The 11,813-nt window shown below is 41.8% G+C and overlaps 1 protein-coding gene across 4 annotated transcripts in view; it reads left to right on the top strand.

The window, feature by feature from the left end:
• Cdk7 (cyclin dependent kinase 7) overlaps nt 1-11,813 on the top strand; it is a 44,137-nt gene that overhangs the window by 17,237 nt on the left and 15,087 nt on the right. For 3 of the 4 annotated variants that reach the window (XM_021663994.2, XM_060385653.1, XM_021663995.2), the window contains 4 exons: nt 213-299; nt 1,775-1,924; nt 4,294-4,441; nt 5,375-10,418. In XM_021663994.2, the coding sequence (XP_021519669.1) occupies nt 213-299; nt 1,775-1,924; nt 4,294-4,441; nt 5,375-5,403 (414 nt within the window). In that variant the 3' untranslated portion in view covers nt 5,404-10,418. Of the gene's footprint in view, nt 1-212; nt 300-1,774; nt 1,925-4,293; nt 4,442-5,374; nt 10,419-11,813 lie in introns of those variants that run through there. The other variant, XM_060385652.1, reaches the window with a different exon arrangement.

The raw sequence follows: 11,813 nt of genomic DNA, 5'->3' as shown, positions 1-11,813 counted from the left end.
AGCTTGCCTACATCTGCTTTTTACCAGAGGGCAGGAGGTGAGTTCAGAACTGAAAAGCTGTAAGATGATAAAGGAAATCAGTGCTTTTAACAGTGGGTTTGTTGTTTTTTTCTTTCTTTCTTTTTTTTTTTTTTTTTAATTACAAAGTTTGTAGCATTATTTATGTAACCACTCTCACTAACAACCTTGAAATGTCTATTTCTTACTTTCAGGTTCCTTTTTTGCCTGGAGATTCAGACCTTGATCAGCTAACAAGAATATTTGAGACTTTGGGTACACCAACTGAAGAGCAGTGGCCTGTAAGCCTTTATGCATTCTCTTTGAAATAAGTTACAATCTTATGAAGTTCTGAATGCAGCCGTATGGCTATTGAAGAAATTTATTTATTTTGCAGTGCTAGAGAAAAAACCAAGACCTTTCCCATGCTGGACAAGTGCTCTGCCACTGAACTAATTTTAAAAGTGTGGTGGTGCGTACTTTTAACTGGGAGGCAGGAAGATCTCTGGATTTGAGGCCAGCCTGGTTAACATAGTGAGTCCAGACCAACCTGAGCTGTGTGATGAGCTCCTGTCTCACACACACACACACACACACACACACACACACACACAAAAGAATGAATGAATGAAATTGTCCTTGTTACAAAACTGTAAATGACAAACATCAAAATTGTGATGATACCCACCATCTTATGTGTATATGGTGTATATGGTTCTTCCCTTACTACAGAAGTCTGTTCCATTTTAACCATGGCCTTCAGTTTGATGTAAAGCTGTTTTATCAGTGTGCACTTAACAAACATATGTAAATGAACTGCATTTTCTCTCATTTATTCTTTAAGAAAAAATGAGGGGCTGGGATGTAGCTCAGTGGAGGAGGGTGTGTTGACTCTTAGCATGCTCAAGCCCTGGCTCACTAAGAGCACTGAAAGAAACAATAGGAAGATCGCTTTTTAATCTTTTGTTTTTCCACCAACCTCAATACTTTTGTGTGGTTTTGGTTTTGGTGTTTTTCAAGACACCACCGCCTGGTGCTTTTTTTGTTTCTTTGTTTTCCATGCCCAGCCTAAGCTGTCCTTTTGCCTTGGTGCGTCTATATGCTATAGCACTGTTTTATTGAAAAGACTTGAGAATCCTCCATGCCTTTTCCAAACTGCTTGGGTTCTCTGGGTTCCCTGAGTTCTTCACTAATCCCTGTCTGTCCCTCCCTCAGTACCACACAGTGGGAATTACAGTTGGTCTGTTAGGTCTGAAAATAGGTACATAAAACACTTAATACTTTTTCAAAATTGTTTCAGGTAGCTCTTTACCTCTGCATAAGATTCAGAAAATTTTGTTTAAATATGTAATATGTCAAAATTTTAATCCTGTTTCCTGGAGAATCAGTTCTTTCCTGTGTTGAATCTTTCATGCCATGAACCTATTTCTCATATTTTATGTAGATGCTTATTTCATCAGCATTTTATAGCTTTCAGTATATGAGCCTGTACACATTTTGTTAAATTTCTCAACTAAATATTTCTCTTTTGGGCGTAATTATATTGTCTTTTCTGTTCTGGTGTTCACATATTTGTTGCTATTATGTGGAACAGTGATTTTAAAATATATTTATGTTATGTCTTAGAGCTTTTACATATTACCAGTTCTAATTTGTTTAAATAGTTTTCTTAGGATTTTCTACACAGACTGTCTATCAGGTCACATTTTATTTATTTATTCCATTTCTATGTCTTTGAATCCTTTGCTCACATTTGAATTACCATTTTTTTTTTCAGGACATGTGCAGCCTCCCAGATTATGTGACGTTCAAGAGCTTCCCTGGGATCCCCCTGCAGCACATCTTCATTGCAGCCGGAGATGACCTGCTTGATCTCATCCAGGGCTTGTTCTTATTTAACCCGTGCACCAGAATTACAGCCTCACAGGTAGTAATATTAGGAAACCTAAGGCTCATCTTTTTAGTCTCATTAATGAGACAAGACTCAAATTTCCAAGATTTCTTAATATCCCATAAATACCAGGAAGATATGTGTATCTTTTCTATATATATTTGTGTCCTTTCCCCAAGCTATGGACACTGTCCAGGCTGGTGCTAAATTTTATTACACATACACATAAGAGTTTACACTTGTTTAGGGGTGTGTGTGTTTTCACTCTAACTGCTATATTTCAGGCGAATATTTTCTTTTCTTAGCTTAATTTATGTATATGGATGTTTTGCTTGTATATATGTCTCTATACCATGTATATGCAGTGTCCATAGAGGCCAAAAGAGGACCTCTATGGAGCTGGAGTTACAGAAGGTTGAATCATTATGTAGGTGCTGGAAACCAAACCCAAGTCCTCTGGAAGAACAGCCACTGCTCTTAACTGCTGAGCCCTCTCTCCAGCCCACTTCATTTAAGCTCTTTATTTTTGAGGCAGGACCTTTTATATAGCCCAAGCTGGCCTTGAATTCAGTATGTAGTTGAGAATGGCATCTTCTGTCTGTTCTGGAACTTGCTTTGTAGACTGTTGTGGATATTAATATTTATTATTGATTTATCTAGAGTTAAACAGTGGTTATTCCTAAACCAGCTGTGTACCCAAATCACCACACAGCGACTGGGATTTATTTAATTAACCTAGAGCACAATGCTGGGCAATGATTACTCCATCCTAAACCTCTAAGCCCATATAGTTTCCTATCATTCAGATTTTACCAATTTTACTTGCTTCTAGTCATATCTTAGGTCTGGTTCATCTCTCCACATGGTTCCCATTCCTGTCCTGCCGACCTCTCTGTCCTCCCTCTACTTGCTTCCTTCTTCTCCCCTCTGGACCAGGATGTCCCACCCTAACCTCTCCATTGCTCTCAGCACTGGGGCTGGTTGTTTTTATTGGCAATACAGAGAACAAATGGTAGCATGTTTACACAAACTTGAGACAATGAAATGTCTGGTTTGAAACCAGACTGGTAGAGAAATCAGCATTTGAATGAACAAGGGTACATTCCACAAGAATATTATACCAACAGTAGGCCAAGCTGGACTCAAACCTGCCTGCCTCTGTCTCCTGACTGCTGGGGTTAAAGGTGTGTACTGCCACCACGAATCTCTACCCCCCACCCTCCTCTCGTATCCCCCAGTTTGTCTGTTTTGATTTTTGTGTTTTGGATTTTTGTTTGCTTGCTTCTTGTTTTGAGACAGGATTTCTCCATGTACCCTTGGCTGTCCTAGAACCACTCTGTAGACCAGGCTGGCCTCCTGACTCTGTCTTCTGAGTACTAAGATTAAGGGTGTGTGCTACCACTGCCAGGCTTTTTTAGTTGTTGTTGAGAGAGGGTATGAAAATGGGTGGGTACACGGAGCTGGGGGAAGTTGGGGAAGGAAAAGAATATGATCAAAATATACTTAAAAAATTTTATAAATAAAAATGCCCTGATGTTCTTGACTCCTAGAGAAATATTCTAGAGTAAATAAACTACTGTGGCTATTGACAGTACTGGTATATTATAAACAGGTAGTAGTTGACAAACTTGTCATTTTAAAGGAAACCACTTTAAATTGTAAATTCTGGAACATTATACTCGAGTGGTTAATAGGAACCTTGGGTAGGCCCAAATGAGTTTGCACCCATTTGCATTGGGTTATTGTATTTGTGACTCATTGATTCCGCAGGCTTTGTGGTTGTAGAATTATTAGAAGGGAGTGTGCCCCATCCCGCTAGCACCCCCAAGTAACATCATCGACCCGTTACAGGATAGTGGATATTTGTGTAATTGTTGATGTTAATTCTTTGTTTGGGGCCATAGGGTTATTTACATATTATTTTAAATGCTGTCAACAATTTGGGGTTAGATTTTCCTCCATATAGTACAGGCATTTAAAGCATTACTTTTTGAGTGGTTGTGCATGCCTGTAATCCTAGAACTCAGAAACAAGCAGTTGGATGGCTACTAGTGAGAGGCCAGCCTGACAAACTTGGCAAGTTACAAACCAGCCAGAGTTACCCAGTTAGACTTTGTCTCAAAATAAAAACAAAAGAATAAAACCTTACTTTCAGGGAACTAGAGAGATGGCTCGGCAGGTAAGAGCACTGGCTGCTCTTCCAGAGGACCCAGGTTCAATTCTCAGCACCCACATGGCAGCTCACAACTGTCTTTAACTCCTGTTCCAGAGGCTCTGACACCTTTACACAGACATACTTGCAGTCAAACACCAGTGTACATTAAGTAAAGTAAATAATTTAAAAAATATATTCATTTAAAAAAAAAAAACAACAACCTTACTTTGAGTTTCTTTTCTTTGAAAAGGCGTTGAAGACTAAGTACTTCAGTAATCGTCCCGGGCCAACACCCGGATGCCAGCTTCCAAGACCAAACTGTCCAGTGGAAACATTAAAGGAACAGTCAAATCCAACCATGGCTACAAAACGGAAAAGAACAGAGGCCTTAGAACAAGGTAAAGATCCCCACTGATTAAAAAAAACGAACAGAAACATTAAGTGACATCAGAAAGCTCTAAACAGCTCATGTATAGCTTACAACTGGAAGCCAGTTAAGAAAATGGAGCTGCAGAGCTCCCTATGAAATAATAGAATGTGCTCCTTTCTCTCAACTGAGCACACTTCTGGCGCTTTTGAGTTATACCTGAGAGTTGTAAGAGCTGTCCATATGTACCTTCTGGGTTTTTTTCCTTTTTTTTTTTTTTTTTTTTTGTGGCTCTCTGTGAATGTATGCCATACGTGCATGGAGGCCAGAGGAAGGCTTCTGATCCCCTGGGGCTGATGTTGCAGGTGGCTGTCAGATACTGGACATGCATACCAGAAACCAAACGAGGCTTCTCCAGAAAAGCAGGAGGAAGTCCTCTTAACCACCAAGCAACTTTCTAGCCCTCCCTCCTCTTTTTTCCCCCTTTTCACTATGCATCCCTGACGAGCCTGGAGCTCACTGTTGAGATGAGTCTGGCCTTGAACTTTCAGGATCCACCTGCCTCAGCCTCTGCAGTGCTAAGATTAAACATCTTCAGCACACCCAGCTTCAACAGTTTTTGTTTTTAACTTTATTATCTTTAATCTTTTTATTAGTTTTATGTGTGGGGGTATTTTATTTGCATTTATGTCTGTATACCACATGTGTGCAGTATCCGTGAAGGCCGGAAGAGGGCATCAGATTACTGGGACTTGAGTTACAGATGCTTTGTGGTGCTGTGGTTGTTGGCAGTTGAACCCAGGTCTCCTGGAAGAGCAGTGAAGTGCTCCTAACTGCTAAGTCAGTTCTCCAGCCCTCTGTCCAACAGCTCTTAAGAGTACTGTGTTGATGGTGAACAAGTACCTGCAAGTCAAATCATGGCCTTGGAATGCAGTGAGTGAAAACGTTTTTGTTTTGCTTTCAGGAATATTGCCCAAGAAGCTAATTTTTTAGTTGCAGCAAACAATGGACAGTGTTTCACTCCTGAAAGGAATAATACAAAAGGCAAATAATGGAAAAAAATAGGGAACATTAAATGCTGTAGAAGAGAACTTGTAAATATTTTACACATGTAAAATATGTAAAACTATGGCTTATTTTTATTAAATGTATTTTAAAATAAAATATTTGTGATTTGTGTAGAGCACAAGAATAAGTTCCATTCTCTGGAATGTAACTGACAGCGCACTAACATGTAATTACTGGGTATTCTGCAGCTCTGGATGGTAGACCACCTCAGGATGTTTAGGAATCGTGTTTAAAACAGAAAAATACCGTTAGCAGTTTTGCAGATACTTAACCCCACTATCCAGCTTAATTAGTCTTGAAAAGATAAAACTGCCCCCTCCCCTTACTAGTCCTCACCTTGAACTCACTGCATCTTCCTGCCTTATCCCCTGAGGTGCTTTGATTGTTCCGACATGCACCACGAGGACTAGCCCGTAAGTACTTTTCATCCCGCATCTTTTTTCCCTTCCCAAGGAAACCACAAGGGAAACTTGTGTTTGTCTTTCTGTGGTTTTATACTGGTGTCTTCAAAGACCTCTGTCTCACCTTATGGTAGCCCCATCCTTTGATCCTAGTGCATAAAAGGCAAGTGGCTCTCTGAGAGTTTGGGGCCAGCCTGGTCTACATACTGAGCTCTAAGTGAGCCAGGGTTACATAGTGAGCCCTGTCTCAAAAAGCAGTAATAAACAAAACAAAAACCTCTATCTCATATTATTGGTGTTTTTTAATTTAGAAACTTTCTTTCCATATCAATAGATATTAATCGAGTTGATTTAATTACTATATAATAATGTATTGTGTAAATAATGCTATTTATCTGTGCTTTAATTATGGGTCATTATTTTTCTATTGCTGTATAAAATTTATCATAAAAAAATAGCAGGAATTGCCAGGCATAGTGGTATCTTATCCCTTTAGTCCCAGGAGGCAGAGCCAGGTGGCGCTCTATGAATTTAAGGCCAGGAGAGTCTATAGTTCAGGGCAACAAAGTGAGAACCTTTCTCAAGAAAGAGAGCACAAATTTGGGCGGCATTAGTGCTAGAACATTTTCCTAGCATATGTGAGCCCTTGATTTCAGTACCTGGCGTTGTAAAATAAATAACACAAACCTGTTGGGTAATTGTTCTTAGGTGAGATAACTAGCTAGCATGGCTCAACAAAACAAGGTGTTGGTCGTACGAACTTTTTTTTTAAGTTATTACTATTATGTGCATGTGTGTTTTGTCTACATGTATATTCTGTGTAACGTGCATCCGGTGCTCATGGAGGCCAGAAAAATGTCGTTGGATCCTCTGGAATTGGAATTATGGATGGTTGTAATCCACCATGAGGGTGCTGGAAATCCAACCCAGGTACTCTGGAAGAACAGCCAGTGCCTCATTACTAAGTCATCTCTCCAGCCACACAAACTTTCCACACAAAAAGAGAGCAAAACCTCACTCGAGTTCTGCATCTTCCTTGAGTCCCATGGGGGTTCAGAAGTTAAAACTGATATAAAACTCATAGAGGAAAAACTGTACAAGCTTATTTAATATAAGTTTACATGGGGCCAGGTTTGGCTACTCATGCTTATAATCCCATACTTGTCAGGCTGAGGCTGAACTCTAATTATACCCTCAAAGCAAGCCCCACCCATCTCAAAAAGGAAAACAAAATAACATTTTTGGCATCTGAGCCTCATCACAAAGACATAGAGAACCAGTTAAGAGTCAGCTGCTTACCTGGGCATTGTGGCACACGCCTGTAATCCTAGTACTGTGGGAAGCAGAGGCAGGTGGGTCTCTAAGTTCGAGGCCAGTCTGGTCTACAAAGTGAGTCCAGGACAGCCAAGGCTACACAGAGAGACCCTGTTTGGAAACAAAAAACAAAAAATAGAAGAGTGAGCAACTTAGTTGGCGTGCTAGGCAGAGGCAAGGATATCTCTATGAGTTTGAGGATATCCTGGAAATAGAAGAGTGAGCAACTTAGTTGGCGTGCTAGGCAGAGGCAAGGATATCTCTGAGTTTGAGGATATCCTGGTCTCAATAGCTAGTTCTCAGGCAGCAAGGGATACATCGTGAGACCCTGTCTCACAAATAATAAGGTCAGCTGCTTATTTTATATCAGAAAAGAATAGTAATGAAAAAGTGTAAGGCAGAATGGCTTGATCCAGAGTTAGCTTGAAAGGGAAACATTTAGGAAAATAAAAGATTAACAGAACTGGTTATGCAAGATTCATCAGCTTTCTCATCTGTGATGTTGAAGATGTATCTTTTTTTTTAATCTCTTATTTAAAAAAATATGTGGATGGGTGCTTTGCCTGCTTGTGTATCTGCATCAGGTGTGCGCTGTGGAGGCCAGAAGCGGGTGTATCATCTGAAACTGGAGCTACATAGCTGTGCTCTGCTGTGTGGGTTCTAAGCAAACCTGGGGCATCTGGAAGAGCCACAGGCCTTAACCACCGAGCCATCTCTCCACCTATCATGTCTTTTAAGAAGCACACAGAGATCAGAGTGCTTTTTTACCTTTGGTGTGTCTGGTAGGTGTGCGTATGTGCACTCATGCCACGGCACATGTATAGAGGTCGATGGACAGCCTCATCTTTGCCCGCCACCATTTTTAAGGCAGTATCTCAAGCCACTCTGTCCGTGCCCAGGCTTGCTGGCCTGCAAGCTTTTGGTCACTGTTTTCTCTGTGCTTGAATTTTTTTTTTTTTTTTTTTTTTTTTTTTTGTTTACTCCCTACATACCCCAGGCAGGATATCTCAGGCTGGTCTTGAACTTACCCTCGTACCTCAGCACCCAGAATATTTAGGATGACAGGCATGCTCCATCCCTCTAACTCTTGGTTTTCTGAAGGTAGCTCACGTCTTCTATTGTGAGGCTCACTATCTACAAATTAGCAGTAAGTGCTGTATCCTTGTGCTTCAAGTCTGGTTTTCTCGTGGGCTACTGCTGGGGAGACAGAAACAATGTCTACCCTCTCCTACAGTCCAAAGGACAAACCAGAGTGAGACTCCAGAGTTCTCTGTAAAGCGGTGGGTAAGAGGTCCGAAGCAGGAGCATGGGTACCCTTAAAGTAGCCACAGCCGAAAGCCTGAACCCAGCATGGATGTGACTCCCCTGGGCTCCTACCTAAATACTCTAGCCCATTCCATTGGCCCCCAAGACCACAAGCAATGAGGACAGAATTGCATATAGGGACTGGTGGCTGGATACTGGAGCATCCATCACATGATCCTCCCCAGTTCTTCCAAGAGTCAAACCCAGCTGGACTCCTCAAGATGTCAGTTTGGCATAGAGGATAGTCTTGACCAGCAGCTACTAAGAGAGAGACTCAGAATAAGGAAATGGAAGAAGAGTCTGCAGGCCGGGCTCAGGACAGGTGTGCTTGCTGCTCTTCAAGAGGACTGGAGTTCAGTTCCCAGCACTGACATGGGGCAGCTCACAACTACCAGTAACTCCAGCTCCAGGGAATCTGTTGCCCTCTTCTGGCCTCCTCAGGGACCTGCACTCACATGTGCACACAAACACACACATAAAATAAACCTTTGATATTTTTGAGACAAGGTTTCACTATGTAAACCTAGATGGCCCTGAACTTGCTAGACCTGCCTGCTTTTGCTTCTTCCGCCAGAGCCCTGGGATTAGAGGTGTGCACCACCGTGCAAAGCCAAAATAAATCTTTTCAAAGAAGGAAAGGTACATGACTAGTTAGGTGTGTGGCTTTACTTTCACTTTTAAAAATCTCTTCAGACCAATTTCAGGACTGCATATGCAGTTTATCTAACATGCATACATAGAGTGCATGCATTCTGGGTTAGTGTTGATACTGTTTTTGATGTGTTACCTCCCACGCCAGATAGAGAATTATGTCTTCAATCTGGGAAAAAAAAAGTGATTTTTTTTTTTAATCACCTTGGCATTCCTGTTCCATGATTAAATTTCACAGCACGTGAATATGTCTTGCACATATTGAGGGCTTCAAGAAACCCTGTCTCAAAAAACTAAAAACAAAAAACAAAAAGAAACAAAAAACCATCTATTCCTTTAATAGCCACTCAGATGCCAAGTTGCCCAGCTCATGTGTTTGTGCATTTTCAGGCATGGCTGCCCTGTGTGGCCTAGGTTGCCCTGTCCCCCATGAGCCGCCTGCCGCCTGTTTCCTATGAGCTGTGCCATGCCACAGGTGGATGTGCCCTTCCTGGCTTCTTCCTTGCTGTGTTCTGGGGATTATTACAGCATACAAGTGCGTAGCCTGTGGTATGGTTGTGCTAAACCTCTGTTTTTAGCTTTCTGTTATACTTCCCTGTGTGTGTGTACACGGGCATGCACACTTGCGCGCACATCCTACAGATCGGGTGGCGGTCGGAGGACAGCTTATAGCATCATGTAGGGCAGGAGGCCCAAACTCAGGTAGTCGTGCTCAACAGCACCGTCTCCTGCCGAGCCCGCTCACTGCAAGCAGCTTTTAGTACCTGTTGGGTTGAAACAAGGTCTCTACCATATATAGCCCACGGTGGCCTCAAACTCTGCCTCCCAAGAGGGGTTACAGGCATGCGCTACCACGCCAGGCTACCAATGGGCTTTTATATTGCTAGAGCCTTGATGATGCCGAAGATACCTGTACTAGCCTTAACACATCTGTGTGCAGTTCCTGCCTGTGTGTGGGATAAGATCCTAGCTGGATCAGATGTGAGTTTTTAGCCTTAAAAATAAACCAAAAACCTCCAAACTATAAAACACACATGCCACTTTTGCTTATAGCCATTTTTCTTTGATTTGTAGAATTTTTCTAATAGAGAAATGTAATGCTCAGTCAGTACCCTCTTTCCTTTATGCCCTTCACACTGTGTCACTTCCTGTCAGAGGGGTTGAGTGGGTCATCGCAGTGACTTTCCTTTGTGCTTTACACATGTGCGTGATATGCTAATACATGGATGTCTTCCCTAATAAAAACGACACCGCTTACTGTGGAGCTCATCCTTGGAGGTTTGTACAAGTGTGTCTCATTATTTCTCACCGCTCATAGATGTCATGGATGTGCCTTACTGGTCTGTTCTCCTATGGGTAGGCAGAGATGTAAGCTCTTCCCATGTTTTCACTTTTGCAAACAGTAGCCTGGCCTTTGTGGGACTATTTTTTTCTTTTTGGTTTTTTAAGAAAGGGTTTCTCTGTGTAGCCTTGTCTGTCCTGGACTCACTTTGTAGACCAGGCTGACCTCAAACTCCAGAGATCTGCCTGCCTTTGCCTCCCAGAGTGCTGGGATTCAGGCGTGCGCCACTGCACCCAGTGGGATTTTTACTGAATAAACTCCAAAAAAGTGAGTTCCAAATAAGCACTCCTTTCTCTGTGAAGTAGAGTCTAACAGGTTTTTGCTTGGTTGGTTTTGTTTTTTTGAGACAGGGCTTCTCTGTGTATCCCTGGCTGTTCTGAAACTCACTCTGGAGACCAGGCTGGCCTTGATCAAAGGCATGCACCACCACTGCCTGGCATGCTAATAGTTCTTAAGCAAGACTTAGCAAGTCTTTCTGAATGGAAGTTTTTGTTGCTGTCGTTGTTGTTACTGTTTTTTGGTTTTTCTTTTGCTTGCTTTGTGATAGAGACATACAGTGTAGCCCAGGCTATTCTTGGCAATCTTGCCTCAGTCTCAGAAGAGCTGGGGTCATAGGTATTGAGTCACCTCAGTTTTTTCTTCCTTAAGTAGTTCTTTTCCCATGATTGCACACTGCTGGTTCAAAGTCATGTTGTGATTCTTTCCTTTCCCTTTAATTGTCTAACATGGCTACCAGTGACTTCAAGTAAGATTACATTGTCCATAACCTAAATGGAACAGTGAAAACATCAGTCACTCTAGACATCTAGACTTCATCGGGTAAGCTGTCCACTGGAGTGGCCATGGCGGTTAAAGTATTCTCTTTAAAATTCAATGTTTCATCATGAAGAATTACAAGGGACACGTTCTGAGAAATGCAGTTAAGGGAGTGTCATACAAGCAGTGGACTGTAGTTCAGGCTTCACTAGGCCACTTCCGCTAATGAGACTACTGTATATATTAGCATATAGCGTAATAGCTAGAAAATTAAGGGTTCATCTCATTTTCTAGTGATTTTAATAACTTTAAATATGATGTCTAAGTCTTTTATTTAAATCATTTGGCAGGCAGCTGGGCATGGTGGCCCATGCCTTTTATCCAGCACTCTGGAGACAGGCAGGCAGACTCTGTGAGTTCCAGGCTAGCCTAGTCTACAACAATAGTTCTTATATACTCAGGGCTGTTCCACAGAGAAGCCCTGTCTCAAAATAAAAAACAGAAGCAATCACATGGCAGGCAGAAACCTAGACTTTGTCATAGCTCAGGCAACTTCAGCTGAAACC

This window comes from Meriones unguiculatus, chromosome 6 (assembly GCF_030254825.1).
Source record: "Meriones unguiculatus strain TT.TT164.6M chromosome 6, Bangor_MerUng_6.1, whole genome shotgun sequence".
Taxonomy (NCBI): Eukaryota; Metazoa; Chordata; class Mammalia; order Rodentia; family Muridae; genus Meriones; species Meriones unguiculatus.
The sequence above is the reverse complement of the archived record's forward strand: the minus strand, read 5'-3'. Positions and strand labels throughout refer to the sequence as shown.